This window comes from Ambystoma mexicanum, chromosome 3p (assembly GCF_040938575.1).
Source record: "Ambystoma mexicanum isolate Mex_15411 chromosome 3p, UKY_AmexF1_1, whole genome shotgun sequence".
NCBI classification, from domain to species: Eukaryota; Metazoa; Chordata; class Amphibia; order Caudata; family Ambystomatidae; genus Ambystoma; species Ambystoma mexicanum.
Window position 1 is genome coordinate 743,468,462 of NC_090925.1, and position 19,464 is coordinate 743,487,925.

The window sequence follows — 19,464 nt, forward strand, 5'->3', positions numbered from 1 at the left end:
CCAGGGCACGTGCACAGGCCAGGCAGGCACATGACCACAGCAGCGGACAAGACTGCGACTACTGAGCTGACAACAACAGCTGAAGGGGAGGCTGATGGCACCCAATCCGATGCCACAAGTTCAGTGGGTGAGGCAGCAGCCACAGCCCCACTCAGTGATGTGGATGTGGAAGCGGAGGAGTACACGGACCTTGATGGAACAATCCATGTGGAATGTCCCCACACCTCAAGCCCCCCGTCCACCCCCCAACACACCACTCAGGGCACACTGTCCAGCCCCATGCTGGATTCTGCGGTTCTACTGCACAGTCCAGAACTCACAACCACCCCAGAGGCCAGCCCTGCAATGGTCCACGCAGCCGCAGCACCCTCTATCTCCACAGCCCCCACTGATATCGAGGCACGCCTGTCAAGGGTAGAGGCCCGGCAGGACTCGATGATCGAGCTGGTGCGCCAATATGTGGCTGACGGCGAGGAAACACGCCGAGAGATCTGTGAGCCCAATGGTGGGACCATTGCGGCCATAAATTCCAGTGCAGTCATGATCCGTGACAGTTTGGGGCTGTCACGCAGGTCCTAACCAGCATGCTCCAACACATGCACTGCCAACAACCTGCACCGGGGGTGCAAGTCCCATCCGCATCCACCCCATCGTCCACACCTGCAAGCTCTGCTCCCTCCAGCCCTGTGCGGATGACGAGGCGCAGTGCTCGGCAGACCGAAATGCTTCCCCCGGACACAAAAATAACCCAGAAATAGTGTGGGATGACAATCGGTGAGGGGGGAGGTGGTGGTAGTACTGGTGGTGTAGAGGGGATTAAGGAAATGTTCATTCATGGGTATGGGGTGTTAATTGGGGGTATGGGGTGTTCATTGATAGGTATGGGGTGTTTATTGGGGGTATGGTGTGTTTGGGGGGTGTATGGTGTGTTTAGTGGATGGTGTGTTTATTGGGGGTATGGGGTGTTTGGGTGTTTTGGGGGGATGGGGGAGGACGTGTGAGTGGTGGAGGTGGGAAGCAATTTTTTGTAAATATTCTTAATACACCTGTTGTGTTCAAAATAATTTAATGCCTGGACATTGTTCATTTTGTGTGTGTCCATTCAATTCACGACAGCGCACAGTGCCCAACTCCCCACACACCCTGTGTCCATGTCCACACAGTCCCAGTGGTCAGTGTAGCCCTGACACATAACCATCAACGTCCCTGTGGTTCAGAAGCAATCATCAATCAGTGATTGGCATACAGCACGGCCATCTTGTGCATCACGTACTGGCAGAGGTGCTGCTTCTCCTCCATCACCATCCTCTTCATCCTCACCCGGTGCATGCATGTCAATGTCAGGTGGCAGTGGTACATTTCTCCGGATGCACATGTTGTGCAGCATTACACAGACCATGGTGATCTTTGCCACCTTCTCAGGCCATAAAGGAGTGCTCCACCAGATCTGCTTAGGCAGCAGAACTGTGCCTTTAACAGGCCAAAGGTCTGCTCAATCACAACACGGGTACGGGTATGTACCTGATTGTACTCCTCTTCGTGCCTGTTACGCGGGTTCCACACAGGGGTAAGTAGCCACGGCTTCAAGGGATAGCCTCCATCACCTGCATGGGAGCACAAAGAGGTATGTGTGAGTCAATCTGAGCTGACCCCTTTAGGATTAACAGCCATGGCTGCAGCTATTTGGTTTTGACATGCACATGTACCTGTATGTATGTACACAGGTTCATTTGATGCATTGTGTACTGGACTATGGTCTGCTAGTGTGGAATGCGTTGTACAGATGATGCAGGGTGTTCTCTTGCATGCTGATGCGGATGTACTGTGGATGCGGAAAGATATCTTGCCACCCATAATTGAGTGTATGCTACTCTGTACCTAATCACATTAGCGACATTGGCACAGTTGTAATCATGTTCAGTCATTCATCGCTTGTCATACCCATGGTGGCCTGCATGTGCGTCTTGTATGTTGTCATTGATGTACGGCATTGGTGTTATGTATGCAATTGATGTGTCATTTTCAGGTTGGGATGTTCAGGACAACAGTGTTTAGCTCGGAGTGCATTGTCCACTCACCGCCCAATCCCACCCAAGTGGAGTATGCATCCCCCCCCAATCCCATCCAGGTGGAGTATGCATCCCCCCCCAATCCCACCCAGGTGGAGTATGCATCCCCCCACCTCACCACCCCGATGCACTGCCATGGCCCAGTCAGGCAACTTACCGAGCAGCCAGGCACGTCGTCCAGCATGTCGCTCCATGTAACGGGGTAGCGTGGAGTTACGCAGCACGATGGCATCATGTGTAGATCCGGGATATCGGGTGCAACAATGTGTGATGATCTTGCAAGTCACATACCATCTGCATATTGTTGGAGTGGTATTACTACGATTGCGGTACACCGCCTCTATTGCATGAGGGACAACCAATTCGACATGGGTGCAGTCGAGGGCACCGACGCAATTGGGCATGCCTGCCAGTGCATGGAAGCCTACTTTAGTGTAGGCAAGCTCCTGGGCAACCCGTGGTAGGGATATGTGGGTGCTAGCGTGCTTCAGGAGGGCATCCGGCACTTGGGTCAGCATGCGTGAAAAGAGTGGTTGTGATATACCATGCTGCTGGCCCACTGTGTGCTGGTAGGTGCCTGTGGCCAGGATGTGAAGCACAGACACCACCTTTAGTAGCGGGGGATGGCAGTGCGTATTTCTATGAGGCTGACAAAGTCGTTGTGTATCATGTCCACTATGGTGTTGATGGTGTCCTGGTCCAACCGGTACAGGGTGTGGATCTGCTCAGGGGTTAGATTGAATGGACTGGGTCTGATGCGAGGGATTGGTGGCTGCTTACGTGGTACCACTGGCTGCACTGGTGGAACTTGTTGGGCCTGTCTCACCCTCCTTCTCCTCCTGTGTCACCTCTGTGCTGCCTGTTGTTGTAGCTGTAGTTGTTGTTATTGTTGCTGTTGTTGCTGTAGTTGTAGCAGTACAGGCATGTCCTCCAGCCCCATGACTGCAACAGCTAGTGGTATCATTTTGGTGTAGGAAGGGGTGTGGTGTGTGGGTGCACTCCTTTTGTACTGGGACAGGCTCCACTGACTCCACCTGTGGTGATTGTGTGCACCTGTGGCAGTTGCCTACACTGCAGGTTGCTATTCACAGGTGGTCCGCGATGCCTGTACTGCTGCCGTCGTGCAGGCCCTAATTAACACCTTCGGGATGCCGGTAAGTGCATGCCCGCATAACTTGTGATGTCCTCCTATTAGCGGCATCCGGATATTTCCGCCGCGAAGGGGCGCGTGTACGCGCGCATGCCGGTAAGAAGGGGCACGGTACAGGAGGTGGCGGTATTGGCGGGTTGTCGGCTTGTAATGGCCCGGACCCGTTAACAATACCGGTAATACCATTCTGCCTTCCTTTTTTCATTACCTCCATGCTCGTAATGAGGCCCATAATCTTATCTAGATGTGACGCAGGCTAAAGTTAGGAGTTTGATCTAAGTGTGGCATATGCTAACATTCACAATCCTGTCTGGGTGTGGCGCAGGCTAAAGTTGAGAATTCCATCTAAGTTTGGTGCATGCTAACACTCACAATCCTACCTAGATGTGACGCAGCCCAAAGTTAAGAATTCCATCTAAGGGCCTCATTACGACCCTGGCGCTAAGTGGTTAACGGCGCCGTAAAAGGCTGTGGCGTCGTTAACCACTTAGCGCCTTACTATGAGGTCCCTTTGCGGGATCCGACCTTAACGGCTGGTCTAGACCAGCCGTTAAAGTAGGGACGCGCAAAGGGAACTTTGCGGTAAGTATGGTACCGCAATTTGCGGTACTGTACTTAGCGCCTTAACCATTCCCATTATGCCCTATGGGGCAAAAATGGGAATGGGGAAGGGCCATGGGGAAATGGGGAAATACCGCCCCGCCAACCTTGGAATGGGGCGGTATTTCCCCTTTTCACCATGGTGGACACATTACGATACTGGCACCGACCATGGTGCTAATAGCGCCATGGTTTAGCGCCGGTATCGTAATGAGGGCCTAAGTGTGGGGTATGCTAACATTCACAACTCTATCTAGATGCGACGCAGGCTAAAGTTACGAATTCCATCTAAGTTTGATGCATGCTAACATTCATATTTCTATCTAGATGCGACACAGGCCTAAAGCTAAGAATTCCATCTAAGTGTGGCATATGCTAACATTCACAATCCTGTCTGGGTGTGGAGCAGGCTACAGTTAATAATTCCATCCAAGTGTGGCATATGCTAACATTCACAATCCTGTTTGGGTGTGGCGCAGGCTAAAGTTACAAATTCCATCTAATTTTGGCGCATGCTAATATTCATATTTCTATCTAGATGCGACACAGGCTAAAGATAAGAATTCCATCTAAGTGTAGCACATGCTAACATTCATTGGGCCTCATTACGAGAATCCCGCTAAAAACTGAGTCATTACCGGCATGGAGGAAGTAGCGGGTCCGTGCTCCCTTGACGCCGCTAATAGCGGCTGATTACGAGTGCGCAAGCACGTGTGAACCCCCATGCTGGTAATGGCTGTACCGCCATGCCGCTAAAGGCCCTCCAACCCCCCGATAGTGGCATCACGGGACCCGCCGATACCACCTCCGCCAAGGAACAACCCCTTTATAACGACCCGGTAATAACATCATGGTAATACCGGGCTCATAATACCGGACCCGGAAGTAACGTCATTGCGTCGAAATGGAGAATGCGCCGGCGGGCGTCATTAAAAACACAATCCATTGCCATCCTCCCAATCCGGCAGTGATACAGAGGAGAAAGCAGTGCCATACCACCCAGCATGTCGAAGGCTACCCGCAAAACCACCCCCGCCTGCGCAAGAAGCGCTTCTCCGATGAGGAGCTAAACATGCTGGCCGACACCCTTGCAGCCAATGCAGAAGAGGTTTTTGCTAATAACCTCAAAAGGGAGGTCCAGCTGAGGAAGAAGGAAATCTGGGAGGAGGTTGCACGCAAGGTGTCAGCGGTCGGCACCACCCCCCGCACAGTCAAAGACTGTACAAAAAGATGGGACGACCTCTGTCTCAGGGTCCGGAACATCCTGGCCAGCAATCGCAGGGAGGCCACGGCCACAGGCGGGAATGTCCACTCACCAGTGAAACTGATGCGCTGGGAGGAAACCTGCAGCACGACCATCCAAATAGAGTCAATAGAGGACTTCGGCGAAATGGAGACGGGTGCCACGACATCGGGAGATGGAGGTGAGTGACCCTGCAAACCCCAGTAGGCCATACCATGACATAGTACAACTGATGTGAAAGTGAGGCAAGCCAAGGCAATGCATGGCCCATCATACACACATATACAGATCGATCCATGTCCAGATGGAGGCTCAAACCCTGCCACAATGAAATGCATGCTGTGTGCCAATCCCATTACCAACAGACACCCAACACATAGGGACCATTTGCATGTCATACATCACAAAAACCTCAATACAATGGCATGCCACCTGGTACGCATCAGTGCCGAATGGAGACACCATGGCTCATGCCAATATGTCCCCCCCTTGAAACTACCCTGTGTGACACACCTATAAGATTGCAATGCATGAGCAATGATATATTGTGCAGCACCCACCTGGTATGCATCAGTGCCGAATGGAGACAACATGGCTCATGCCAATATGTCCCCCCCCTTGAAACTACCCTGTGTGACACACCTATAAGATTGCAAAGCATGATAAATGATATAATGTGCAGCACCAACTCATGCATCTAGCATGTAACACCATCACTGATGCCCTGCATCTCTTCTTCCTCCACAGACACTGATGCAGAAGGTGAAAGTCAGGACCCTGCCCCAAGGCCAACTACATCAAGGGCCAGACCACAGGGCACCGGCCATTCCACCTACGGGGCAGCACCGCGGCCCACAGTGCAACCCAGGGCACGTGCACAGGCCAGGCAGACACATGAGGAAACCACAGCAGCGGACGAGACTGCGACTACTGAGCTGCCAACAACAGCTGAACGGGAGGCTGATGGCACCCAGTCCGCTGCCACAAGTTCAGTGGGTGAGGCAGCAGCCACAGCCCCACTCAGTGATGTGGATGTGGAAGCGGAGGAGTACGCAGACCTTGATGTAACAATCCATGTGGAATGTCCCCACACCCCAAGCCCCCCGTCCACCCCCCGACACACCACTCAGGGCACACTGTCCAGCCCCATGCTGGATTCTGTGGTTCTACTGCACAATCCAGAACTCGCAACCACCCGAGAGGCCAGCCCTGCAATGGACCACCCAGCCGCAGCACCCTCTACCTCCACAGCACCCACTGATATCGAGGCATGCCTGTCAAGGGTAGAGGCCCGGCAGGACTCGATGATCGAGCTGGTGCGCCAATATGTGGCTGATGGCGGGAAACACGCCGAGAGATCTGTGGGGCCAATGCTGGGACCATTGCGGCCATAAATTCCAGTGCAGTCATGATCCGTGACAGTTTGGGGGCCGTCATGCAGGTCCTAACCAGCATGCTCCAACACATGCAGCGCCAACAACTGCACCGGCGGTGCAAGTCCCATCCGCATCCACCCCATCGTCCACACCTGCAAGCTCCGCTCCCTCCAGCCCTGTGCGGATGACGAGGCGCAGTGCTAGGCAGACCGAAATGCTTCCCCCGGGCACAAGAATTCCATCTAAGTTTGGTGCATGCTAACATTCATATTTCTATCTGGATGCGACGCAGGCTAAAGTTAAGAATTCCATCTAAGGGTGGCATATGCTAACATTCACAATCCTATCTATATGAGACACAGAACAATCTTCACAGGTCTCTGTAGGTGTGGCACTAGTTACCATTTGCAAGTGAGTTAGTGTGTAATGCAATGCAACATTTACAGTCCATTCATGAATAGATTTAGGCTGTTGTTGGCAAATCTCTCTAAATATGCATAGTGTAAGTCTATGGCAGTCTACGTTATGGAGAGGTAAGATAGAGCGGCAGGGGCTTTCTCGAGTAGAGTAAATGCTCTACCCCCACCCATGCCACACTTACAGTTTTTGTTGTTGTCTGTTGATTGCTGTCTTCGTTGGCTTCCCCTGCAGACATGTCTTGGAGCCGCCAGTGTGGAAGCCGCCCTTTGCATTGGGGTCCTTAGCCGCAGGGGCTGCAACGGGCAGAGGGCTGCCCTGGGAGGAATCGTTAAGGCCAGGGAACTAGCCAATCACGGGTGGGGGAGGGCTGGGGGTGGGCTTTCAGATGGGGAAGTCCAGGAGAGGGAGCCGAGGCTGCAAGGCAGCACGCGGGACCTGGGGGCAGCAAAAGCAGGCCCAAGGTTTCAGAGGGGCCAGGGGGCTCCAGGGGACTCACCTGCTCACCGGGGGACGCCGGATGTTAAAGGCATGATCCCCCGGTGCAGCGAGCATAGTCCCATTGCCTGATACAGGCAGCCAATCACGGGTGGGGGAGGGCTGGGGGCGGGCTTTCAGACAGGGAAGACCAGGAGAGGGAGCCACGGCTGCAAGGCAGCAGGCGGGGGCATAGGGGCAGCAAAAGCAGGCCCAAGATTTCAGAGGGGCCAGGGGGCTCCAGGGGACTCACCTGCTCACCTGGGGACGCTGGATGTTAAAGGCATGATCCCCCGGTGCATCGAGCATAGTCCCAGTGCCTGATACAGGCAGCCAATCACGGGTGGGGGATAGCTGGGGGCGGGCTTTCAGACAGGGAAGACCAGGAGAGGGAGCCGTGGCTGCAAGGCAGCATGCGGGGGCCTGGGGGCAGCAAAAGCAGGCCCAAGATTTCAGAGGGGCCAGGGGGCTCCAGGGGGCTCACCTGCTCACCGGGGGACGCCGGATGTTAAAGGCATGATCCCCCGGTGCAGCGATCATAGTCCAAGTGTCTGATACAGGCAGCCAATCATTGCAGGCTTTCAGACGGGGAAGACCAGGAGAGGGAGCCGCGGCTGCAAGGCAGCACGCGGGGGCCTGGGGGCAGCAGTAGCAGGCCCAAGATTTCAGAGGGGCCATGGGGCTCCAGGGGACTCACCTGCTCACCGGAGGATGCCGGATGTTAAAGGCATTATCCCCCGGTGCAGCGATCATAGTCCCAGTGCCTGATACAAGCAGCCAATCACGGGTGGGGGAGGGCTGGGGTTGGGCTTTCAGACGGGGAAGACCAGGAGTGGGAGCCGCGGCTGCAAGGCAGCACGTGTGGGCCTGGGGGCAGCAAAAGAAGGCCCAAGATTTCAGAGGGCCCAGGGGGCTCCAGAGGACTCACCTGCTCACCGGGGGACACCGGATGTTAAAGGCATGATCCCCTGGTGCAGCGAGCATAGTCCCATTGTCTGATACAGGCAGCCAATCACAGGTGGGGGAGGGCTGGGGGCGGGCTTTCAGACGGGGAAGACCAGGAGTGGTAGCCGTGGCTGCAAGGCAGCACACGGGGGCCTGGGGCAGCAAAATCAGGCCCAAGATTTCAGAGGGGCCAGGGGGCTCCACGGGACTTAACTGCTCGCCGGGGGACGCCAGATGTTAAAGGCATGATCCCCCGGTGCAGCGAGAATAGTCCCAGTGCCTGATACAGGCAGCCAATCACGGGCGGGGGAGGGCTGGGGGCGGGCTTTCAGACGGGGAAGACCAGGAGAGGGAGCCGCGGCTACAAGGCAGCAGACGCGGGCCTGGAGGCAGCAAAAGCAGGCCCAAGATTTCAGAGGGGACTGGGGGCTCCAGTGGACTCACCTGCTCACCGGGGGACACCAGATGTTAAAGGCATGATCACCCAGTGCAGCGAGCATAGTCCCAGTGCCTGATACAGGCAGCCAATCATGGATGGGGGGGCTGGGGGTGGGCTTTCAGACAGGGAAGACCAGGACAGGGAGCCGCGGCTGGAAAGCAGGCCCAAGATTTCAGAGGGGCCAGGGGGCTCCGGGGGAATCACCTGCTCACCGGGGGACGCCGGATGTTAAAGGCATGTCCCCGATGCAGCAAGCATAGTCCCTGTGCCTGATACAGGCAGCCAATCACGGGTGGTGAGGGCTGGGGGCGGGTTTTCAGACATGGGAGACCAGGAGAGGGAGCTGTGGCTGCAAAGCAGCACGGCGGGATCTGGGGGCAGCAAAAGCAGGCCCAAGATTTCAGAGGGGCCAGGAGGCTCCGGGGGCTCCAGGGGACTCACCTGCTCACCGGGGGACGCTGGATGTTATGACCGTAACCTAGACATAATTAAAACAGAAGTCTAGAAAAAGAAGTGAGGTAGCTTCAGTGAGACAGAAGAACAAGTTACTTACCAACTGTAACGTTCTTTCGACTGGATGTTCCTCCCACGTATTCCTCATCTTGTGATAAATTGTTATATCCAGCTTCGCTGCTTCGGAAATTTTTTTTAGCCAGAGGGCGCTGTGCTCGAGGTCGTGGCGTCAATTGTCCCTCGGCGTACTCCGTACTCTGTCGACGTCACTGATGGTATAAGTAGCTCGAGCCGCGCCCGTTGCTTCAGTTCTGTTTTTTCGATGAAATATATATAGGAGGAACACTCAGGCGTGTCCCATGACCGATACATTCTTCGTGAGAGGAGAGTGTAAGAAAACGTAAACTGTACTGTGGGGTAGGATGGGAGGGTCGATGAGGAATATGTGGGAGGAACATCCAGTCGAAAGAACGTTACAGTTGGTAAGTAACTTGTTCTTCGAACGGATTGTGTCCTCCCACGTATTCCTCATCTTGTGATAGGCTCCCATAGCAGTATCAATTTTTGGGAGGTGGGAGTACCATTTCAGTTTTCGTGGACAAAATGCAGAACTGCCTTTGCAAATAAACCCTCGTTAGAGGAGGCAGTGTCCAAACAATAATGTTTAACAAAGGTGTGTATTGTTTTCCAGGTTGCAGCTGCACAAATGTCTGCTGCCGGGACTCCCCTCTTTAGAGCCGCAGAAGTAGCCATTCCCCTTGTAGAATGGGCACGAAGCCCATTTTATGGGTGGTGAGGGCTGGGGGCGGGTTTTCAGACATGGGAGACCAGGAGAGGGAGCTGCGGCTGCAAGGCAGCACGGGGGGATCTGGGGGCAGCAAAAGCAGGCCCAAGATTTCAGAGGGGCCAGGAGGCTCCAGGGGGCTCCAGGGGACTCACCTGCTCACCGGGGGACGCTGGATGTTATGACCGTAACCTAGACATAATTAAAACAGAAGTCTAGAAAAAGAAGTGAGGTAGCTTCAGTGAGACAGAAGAACAAGTTACTTACCAACTGTAACGTTCTTTCGACTGGATGTTCCTCCCACGTATTCCTCATCTTGTGATAAATCGTTATCTCCAGCTTCGTTGCTTTGGAAAAATTTTTTAGCCAGAGGGCGCTGTGCTCGAGGTCGTGGTGTCGATTGTCCCTCGACGTACTCCGTCGACGTCACTGATGGTATAAGTAGCTTGAGCCGCGCCTGTTGCTTCAGTTCTGTTTTTTCGATGAAATATATATAGGAGGAACACCCAGGCGTGTCCCATGACCGATACATTCTTCTTGAGAGGAGAGTGTAAGAAAACGTAAACTGTACTGTGGGGTAGGATGGGAGGGTCGATGAGGAATACGTCGGAGGAACATCCAGTTGAAAGAACGTTACAGTTGGTAAGTAACTTGTTCTTCGAATGGATTGTGTCCTCCCATGTATTCCTCATCTTGTGATAGGCTCCCATAGCAGTAACAATTTTTGGGAGGTGGGAGTACCATTTCAGTTTTCATGGACAGAATGCAGAACTGCCTTTGCAAATAAACCCTCGTTAGAGGAGGCAGTGTCCAAACAATAATGTTTAACAAAGGTATGTATTGTTTTCCAGGTTGCAGCTGCACAAATGTCTGCTGCCGGGACTCCCCTCTTTAGAGCCGCAGAAGTAGCCATTCCCCTTGTAGAATGGGCATGAAGCCCATCTGGTGGTTCTTTTCCCGCTAATCTGCAGCATTCAACTATGGCTAATATGATCCAGCGGGAAATGGTCTGTTTTGTTACAGATAAGCCTAATTTTTGACCAGTGTAACCCACAAACAGTTGGTCATCTTGTCTCAATTTAGCCATCCTAGAGATGTAAAAACTAAGAGCCCTCCTGGGATCTAATCTATGTAATCTCTCCTCTTCTTTGCCCAGGTGAGGAGGAGGATAAAACGTTGGAAGTACTATTTTTTGTGACAAATGGAAGTCCGAGAGTACTTTTGGCAAAAAGGAAGGTTTAACCTTAAGGACTACCTTATCTTTATAAAAAATAGTATATGGTTGTTTGCAGGAGAGAGCCTGAAGTTCGCTAACCCTGCGGGCTGATGATAGGGCCACAAGGAGGACAGTTTTTAGAGTTAAATGCCTCAATGGACATGAGTGCAGAGGCTCAAAAGGTATGCAAGTCAAGAGTTTTAATACTAAATTTAAGTCCCAGGTTGGTACATGAAAAGGTACTGGAGGGTATACATTAGTGAGCCCCTTTAAAAATTGAATTATTAACAGTATTTTGAAGTATGAAACCTCTTCCGAGGAGCGCTTGAAAATGGACAGCGCAGCAAGGTATCCTTTTATTGTTCCTATCTGGAGCCCCAGATTAGCTAGATGTAGCAGAAAGTAAAGGACCATTGGGGTGCCACACTGAAAAGGGTCCACATCCTTGTCTTTGCACCAGTTACTAAACCTATTCCAGCGACATCGGTACAAAGACTTTGTTGCTGGTCTTCTGGCCGAAAGCAAGATTTCCATTACATCATCCGGAAGATCCCAATCCTTGTATCTCAACCTCTCAGAAACCATGCGTGAAGCTTGAGTGTCTTGACCTCTGGCTGGAGAACCCGACCTTCCTCTTGCGAGAGAAGATCCTCTCTTTGCGGAAGACGTATTGGAGGGCAGGTGGACATGTCTAGAAGGTCCGGGTACCACGTCCTCCTGGCCCAATCCGGGGCAATTAGGATCATGGTTTTCCTGAACTTTCTCAACCTCCTGATTACTTGAGGAATCACAGGGACTGGGGGAAACGCGTACAGCAGTGGAAACTTCCACTCCACTACGAATGCGTCTCCCAGAGCTCCTCTTTGAGGAAATTCCCTTGAGCAGTACTGATCGCACTTCCGGTTGATCACGGTGGCGAACAGATCCACTTGAGGGGTTCCCCAAAGGGCGAAGATCTCCAGAAGGACTTCCTGAGCCAGCTCCCACTCGTGAGAGACCATGCTCTGCCTGCTCAGAGCGTCTGCCGCCGTGTTCTTCTCTCCGGCTAGGTGAATTGCCGACAGAGAGTTTCCTTCTCGTATTGCCCAGAACCAGAGCTGCATTGCCTCTCTGCACAGTGGCAGTGACCCTACACCTCCTCTCTTGTTGAGATAGTACATGGCCACTGTGTTGTCCGTCATTATCAGAACATTCTCTCCCTGTACAGAGGGCAGAAAGGCCTTCAGAGCTAGTCTGATTGCTCTCAGCTCTAATAGGTTGATGTGTAGTTTGGACTCCGATGGAGACCAGCGACCGCTGATTGTCAGATCGTTGGTGTGTGCTCCCCACCCCGTGAGTGAGGCCTCCGTCACTACCGTTATCTCTGGCCATGGTTGCCAAAAAGACTTGTTGCAAGCCCACCATAGAAGATCCTGAGCAACTGCGCTCGGGACTTGCAGAAGATCCAACATATTCCCTGAGAACTGGGACCACTGAGTTCTGAGTGCCCATTGAAGGGATCTCATTCTCAACCTGGCCTCTGGTACTAGAAAAATGCAGGATGCCATGAGGCCGAGCAACCTGAGAAAATCGAAGGCCGGTAGACGTTGGGCATTCTGGAATTTTGTTACCATCTGCTGGATGTGGAGAGCTCTCACTTCGGGAGGCGAGGCTTTTCCCGATGAAGTGTCCAAGACTGCTCCGTTAAACTGGAGTTTCTGGGCTGGTATCATGTGGGACTTCTTGAAATTGAGGGAGAAGCCCAGTTTGTGGAGGAAGTGAATGGTGATCGAAAGATGTTCCTGAGCTTGTTCTGGAGAACTTGCTCTGATCAACCAGTCGTCCAGGTAGGGATATATGTGAATACCTCCTTTCCTGAGACTTGCTGCCACAACCGCCAACAGTTTGGTAAAAAACCTCAGGGCGGAGGTCAACCCGAATGGCAGAACTCGAAACTGATAATGAGAATTGCCAATCGCGAACCTCAGGTACTTTCTGTGCTTTGGATGGATTGGCACATGAAAGTAAGCATCCTGAAGGTCCAATGATACCAACCAATCTTGGAGTTGGAGAGCCTGAAGGATCTGAGAAAGAGTCACCATCTTGAACTTGTCCTTCCTGAGGAACTTGTTCAAGTTTCTCAAGACCAAGATGGGTCTCAGTCCTCCGTCCTTTTTTGGGACCAGTTCTATGGCACCTTTCTCTAGCAGGGTTAAAATTTCCTGCAACAGGAGCGGATCCGGAATTTTGACGGAGTTGGCGCCCGGTGGATGATTCTGAGGCCTTTTTAGAAAGGGGAGACAGTAACCTTGGGCTACTGTTTCCAGTGCCCAAGCATCTGAGGTAATGCCCCGCCATTCCGTCAGATGTTGAGAGATCCTGCCTCCCACTGGTGTTTTGTGTAACAAGGTCTCAGAGGGATTTGGAGGCGGCTGCAGGAGTGGCTGAGGGTACAGATGCCGCTCCTGAGGCTGATTTTGCACCTCTTCCCCGTGTTCCACGAGGGAAGTCCCTTTTGCCCCTTTGAGAGGCCTGTCCTCTTCCTCTACCAAAAGAGGAGTAGTATTGAAAAGAACGACCCCTCCAGGAAGATGAGCCGGCATAGGGTTTTAGAGGCTGGCGCAAAGAGGCGCTAAGTGATTTAGCTGCCGCTTTCGAGGTCTGAAGTTTTTTAAGGCTTTCATCAGCCTTTCTGCCAAAGAGCCTCGAGCCATCAAAGGGCATGTTGAGGAGTCTAGCTTGCACGTCCGGTGCAAATCCCGACTTCCTCAACCACGCAAATCTGCGTAGCACAACGCTTGCAGCCATGGATCTGCTGATACTATCAGCAGTATCCAGTCCAGACTGGAGGCATTCCCCCATTGCCTCCTTCCCATCTTTGACTATATTCAGGAAGCCTTCCCTTTCCTCGCCTTCCGAAATATGATCAGCCGCCGCCGAAATACAGTCCCACAGGGTATGGGTAAACCTGGCTAGGGTGCAGGTGACATTTGCCAACTTAAGTGCCATACTGCCTGACGTGAAAACTTTACATGCCCAGGCTTCCATTTTTTTATCCTCTCTATCTGGAGGGATAGTTGGATAAGCAGTTTGTTTTGAAGTGGATGCTGCTTGAATGACTAAACTCTCTGGAGTCGGATGTTTATTCAAATATTCAGGATCCGATCCAGCTGGTCTATATTTTCTTGGAAAAGTGCTATCTGCAGCAGCAATGGTTTCTGGTTTCTCCCAGTTTTTCTCCACAGTCCTTTGAAGGGCCCTTTGAAAAGGGAGAACAGGATCCTTCTGAGGTCCCTTGACGATAATATCCGTCATGTCATCTTGTTAAAAAATGGGTGAAGTATTACCCCAACCCATGTATTCAACTACCCTGGTCATAAGACCCCTGTACCCAGCATCTGCATGCTCTGCAGAATCAGGTTTGGCGAACTCTAATTCTGGGGATGTGTCAACTCCACTGGCAGAATGTAGAGTATCACTCAGGTCTCTCATTCTAGATTCCTGGTCAATAAGTTCTTCAGGAACTTGTCTTGTACCATAAGTAACTCCCAAAGGAGTAACTTCGTCTTCTTCTGAAGCAGACTCTTCATAGATTGCAGACATAGATTTGAAAAAGTATGATCTGGGCAAAGGAGTGAATCTCCTTTCTTCCTCTTCCATCTGCTTCGAAGGAAATGGCAAATCCCTCGAAGTTTTCGAGGGTGTCTTCGAAGTCTTCAAATTTTTTCGAAGATGACTTTGATAATGGCGTCGATGACGCATTTGGCTTTGGGGTCGAAATTATTGACGTCGAGGGCGTCGACGAAGTTGTCGAAGTCTTCGACGATTTGTGTTTCTTGGCCGGCACTGGAGAGGTGCTCGACTCTTGAAGATTCTTCGATGGTTTTACGTCGACTCGAGGTTTTTTGTATTCCTCGACGCTACTGGTCTTAGCCATAGTAGCCTTGGACTTCCCTTTGTCGTCCAATGGAGCGACCTTAGGGGTATGGCTTTTTCGAGGTTCTTTCGAGGGGGTCGAGGCCGCATTCTCGAAAACCTCAATCATCTTTTTACGGAATTCTTCCCACTTAATGGGAGAATCCGATTTAGTCGGACAACTAATTTCTTCGGTCGACTCTGAAGAAGAAGATGATGAGGGAGATCTATGTCTCCTCTTCATTTTTTTCGATGATGACGAAGAATGTCTCGATCTACTTCTAGATCGAGATCTCTTTGAGTGCCTATGACGATCTGATCCCTTAGAATCAGTCGCTTTCTTATGTTTTTTTGACGAAACCTTTTTTGAGGCCTCCCTCCCCACCAACAGTTTACCTCTCCTCTCATGAAGAGCTTTTTCGGTCATCGATTTGCAGGAGCCGCAGTCGTCGGTTCGGTGACTGGAACCAAGACACCAGAGACAAATCCGGTGGGGATCGGTAATCGACATCTTAGACCCACAATCTGCACACTTTTTAAACCCAGTTCTGGGTGTCGAAGGTGTTGAAGATGATGACATTTTCTTCACAGAAAATAGAAGCGCGCCGTTCTCGATAGCGAAGCGATCGGAAAAACGGAACTGAAGCAACGGGCGCGGCTCGAGCTACTTATACCATCGGTGACGTCGACAGAGTACGGAGTACGTCGAGGGACAATCGACGCCATGACCTCGAGCACAGCACCCTCTGGCGAAAAAAAAATTCAGAAGCAGCAAAGCTGGAGATAACGATTTATCACAAGATGAGGAATACGTGGGAGGACACAATCCATTAGAAATATGTCTCAGTAGGAAGGAAAAATGTCATTCTGCCACATTATACTATATAAAGAATCCGAGTTTCATTTCAAGGTTGCAGGAGAGGTCTAAACACCCGGTTAGAATTGAAGGATGGGTCTAGACTTTCTTCTCAGGTTTTAGAAAGAGTGTGAAATTCCTGTTAGCAGGGAATTCAGTGCCTTCCTAAATCAAGGAACAAATGCATCCACTGCAGCTATCTATGCATAACTTTCAGGTCACAGGTTTGAATCTTGGCGAGTGCACTCAGTCTCTCATTCTTCATAACTCAGTTAAAATTAGTACCATGTATTTGAATAACAGATTTAAAATAACAGGATTACAGATGTGATATCGTCGTTATTAAGAACGTTCTGGAATTATAATAAAGATCAAAATGAAGGTTAGAAGGGATTTTTAGCGCACATCAGGTGTCCAATTTGTGACGATGTATAAATGGGGGGGTGACATTTCTTTAAGACTTTAGATGAAATCAACTTCCCTCCCTCAGTTACAATGTTCTGATGGTAATTAATGTAGATGTAGACAGGAAGAAGTTGACTCTTAGATGCAATTTGTGGGGGGTGTACATTCACAAATGCATCACAGGTGAGGTTTCAGAAGGGAGGCAAACAGTTGCTAGCATGGATGTTAGAAAGACACCATTTATAATGGGTGGAAAGTATCATTGGTGTAGATGGCATTTACCCAAGTAGGCAAACTTCATATCTTCAGAGAGTGAGGCGAGGCTTATGACATTTTCCTGTGTAGGGTTTTCTCCTCGTAGTTCAATGAGTCCTCCGGCCCAACCATGTGCACCAACAGCTCCCAGCACATCCAGGCCCTGTGTACAGGAAATAAGAATTAGTAAAGGCATAGAAAATGAATGTGACAGATGATTCATGGTTAACTATGTTTGCACAGAAATTGACCCTAGAGTTAGAAGGTTCTGAAGGTGGAATAGAATGATTGCAGGTTAGAAGTGGCATTCAGAGGATGGACGGCTAACAGACTTCAAAAAACATCAGCAGAGTTGAATAGGCATCCTGAGGGTATGTACAGCATTATCTCCAAAGCTCATAAGTGCAAACGAATTCTACGTAGATCAGTGTGTAGACTGCAGGACACTAGAGTGGAAGAGACCTCTTTAGACAACAGGACTCCCTGAAAACCATCAGAGGAGAAGATGCTTTATTGGAACATATTGAGCACAGCAGGTCTTGCTAACGCAAAGCATATACAGATAAGTCAACCTCAGATTGCAGTACTGAATGAAAAGCAAATCTTACTAAAGGGCAGCAGAAGAGGTCCACCCTCTAAGCTCTCCCCCTCTTGCACTCCTCTCTTGACTAAATGTCTATCTTGGGACATCGTCCCCCTACCTCTGGATGCACACGAAATAAGGTCATGTTGCTAAAGAAGCCAGTGCCTGCCAGCATGGGTTGACAGGGTAGTCCATCAACTACTTACCGGAGATAGTGTAGCGCTAAACCCACTTGAAGACATTTCCATCACAAATGAATTTGCATCACTGGTGCCTGGTAGAAAAGCAAAAAAAGGGAACGTATTACAAGGAAAGCTATGCAGCATTCACATTCTAGGGACCTCTGATGGGACACTATTTATATTCAAAGCTCTCACATTCTTCTGCAGTTTCATGCAAAGTGCAAATTGGATCAGCATCTCATTGTCAGGGGATCATTACTGCAATGTTGACAAGTTAAGAGTTAAACAAATTCTGCCATGCAGAGAGAGCAGTGATTCTCACAGGAGGAGGGATTACAGGGGAGTTTGACAGACTTATTTTTATGATTAGTTGACACCTTAGAGCTAGTCTAATCGTTGACTTTAAAATTAGGTCAAACAGAGTTCAGTCTAACCTGGGAATCTGGTCCTCAGCAGCATGTTTGTATAATCTAATATGGTGCTTACAGGAGGGACATACTCATGTCCCAGAAGCAAATAGTGCTGAACAAGTCCTTGTCCCAAGAGATGTGGGCAGGGAGCCTCAGATTGGATACGAAGGGTGGAGGCTGTACGAGGGATGCAGTGAGCAGATGTTTAATGCAATGCAGTGGCTGTCTAAGCCCTGATAAGGGTTGAAGAACATTTTGAGGATGGACAGCTCTTGCAAACGGTGTTAAGTAATTTGCGTCTGACAGGTTTGAAGGCACTCTGCACAGTTTGGAAGAGTTCTACTGACTTTTTTAGAGTGTTTTAGTGGTTGCCTGCAAGAGGAGATGGCTCTGCTGGCAGTGAGATGGGACTGCCATGATCTGATTTGGATTACTGCACTGCTGCTTCTAGCCATTGGCATGGTTGTTTTGTGAAAGTGTGGCAGAACCAATGTGGAGAGGAGGCCCCGGTGTGGCCAACTCTGAGAGCACAAAAATGTCAACTTCTGCCAACAGGTTGGTGTGTCATGTAGGCATGGTCAAGTAGGGAGTGGGAGGCAAGGGGTTGAGGGGGCAGCATTTCTGGATAGCTCCCACAAATTTGCTGGAGAGAGTTTAGCTTTTGGTTTTTGGGAAGGAATTGGAATCTGCCAGAGAGGGGGCTTGGTGCTGAGAAGGGTGATAGAGTGCTAAAACCAGTTTAGGGGTACAGAGTAGAAGAGTATGACTGTCAAATCACTTGATTAGACCCAGACAAGGTAGTGCCTTTGTGTGGATAGATGTGGACAATGTGGAGTGTGGGTTGTGGGAGTTGACATGCTTGTGTATTTTATGCATAGTGAGATTTAGGGAAGCCCATGCACAAGCTGCTACAAACAATGCTTGGTTCGTGTGGAGGGCTGGTGTGTCTAGATGATCAGACACAGAGGTGAGGTACAAGAACCTAGCCATATGACAGAATGGTCTTGATGTTTGATGTGGGTAAGGCTGCAATGTTGATGGTGGCAGTTTCTGACTAGAGGTTGGGGTTCTGGCAGTGACTGTGATCTTTTGAATGAAGTTGAATCCCTTGACTTTGGAGTCACGTCTGTTATGCAGTTTTATAATATGTTATGAGGAAGAAGTTGAGATCATATGGACTTTCTATTATGAATGAGCCAAGTCTTGGCTAGGAGGCAACCATCCAGCATGTAGTTGATTGCTAAGACAAGGGTGAATGAGGATTAGAAAGCACCCAATTGGGGTGGTAGTAGAGGGCGGTTGAGGTTTTGTATTGTTCCTTATGCAGGGGCCTTTGGGATGGCCTGCTACCTTACTGGTAGCATGAGCGCTTCCTATGAGCATCAGCCAAAGCAGTTTTTTTAGTGGTTTGGCAGGTGTGGTTTTAAAGGTGTAATTACCTGAGAGGTCTGCTGTATTACTGTGAAATGTATGTGGAGTTGTATTAGCAAACTGAGTGGGAATGGGCTTCCCATACACAATATTTGAAACCCACTCATGATTTTCGTATGTATTATTTTCAATGAAGGGTGGCTACAGCCGAGTTAGCCTGGAAAATGAAAGAACCCTGCCACAGTCCTGAAGATTCAAGTCAATTGAATTGTAGTTGTACTAGCAGGCAGTATGGCCCAGGCTATGTCCAACTAATACAACAATTATGGGAAATTGACA

The 19,464-nt window shown here is 50.5% G+C and overlaps 1 protein-coding gene across 4 annotated transcripts in view; it reads right to left on the reverse strand.

The window, feature by feature from the left end:
- The window catches only part of ITGAL (integrin subunit alpha L), a 1,445,000-nt gene that overhangs the window by 677,271 nt on the left and 748,265 nt on the right, over positions 1–19,464 (reverse strand). For all 4 annotated transcript variants that reach the window (XM_069651639.1, XM_069651640.1, XM_069651642.1 and 1 more), the window contains 2 exons: positions 17,369–17,436; positions 16,607–16,742 (listed from right to left, as the gene is read on the reverse strand). In XM_069651639.1, coding sequence (XP_069507740.1) covers positions 16,607–16,742; positions 17,369–17,436 — 204 coding nt within the window. The remainder of the gene's footprint in view (positions 1–16,606; positions 16,743–17,368; positions 17,437–19,464) is intronic.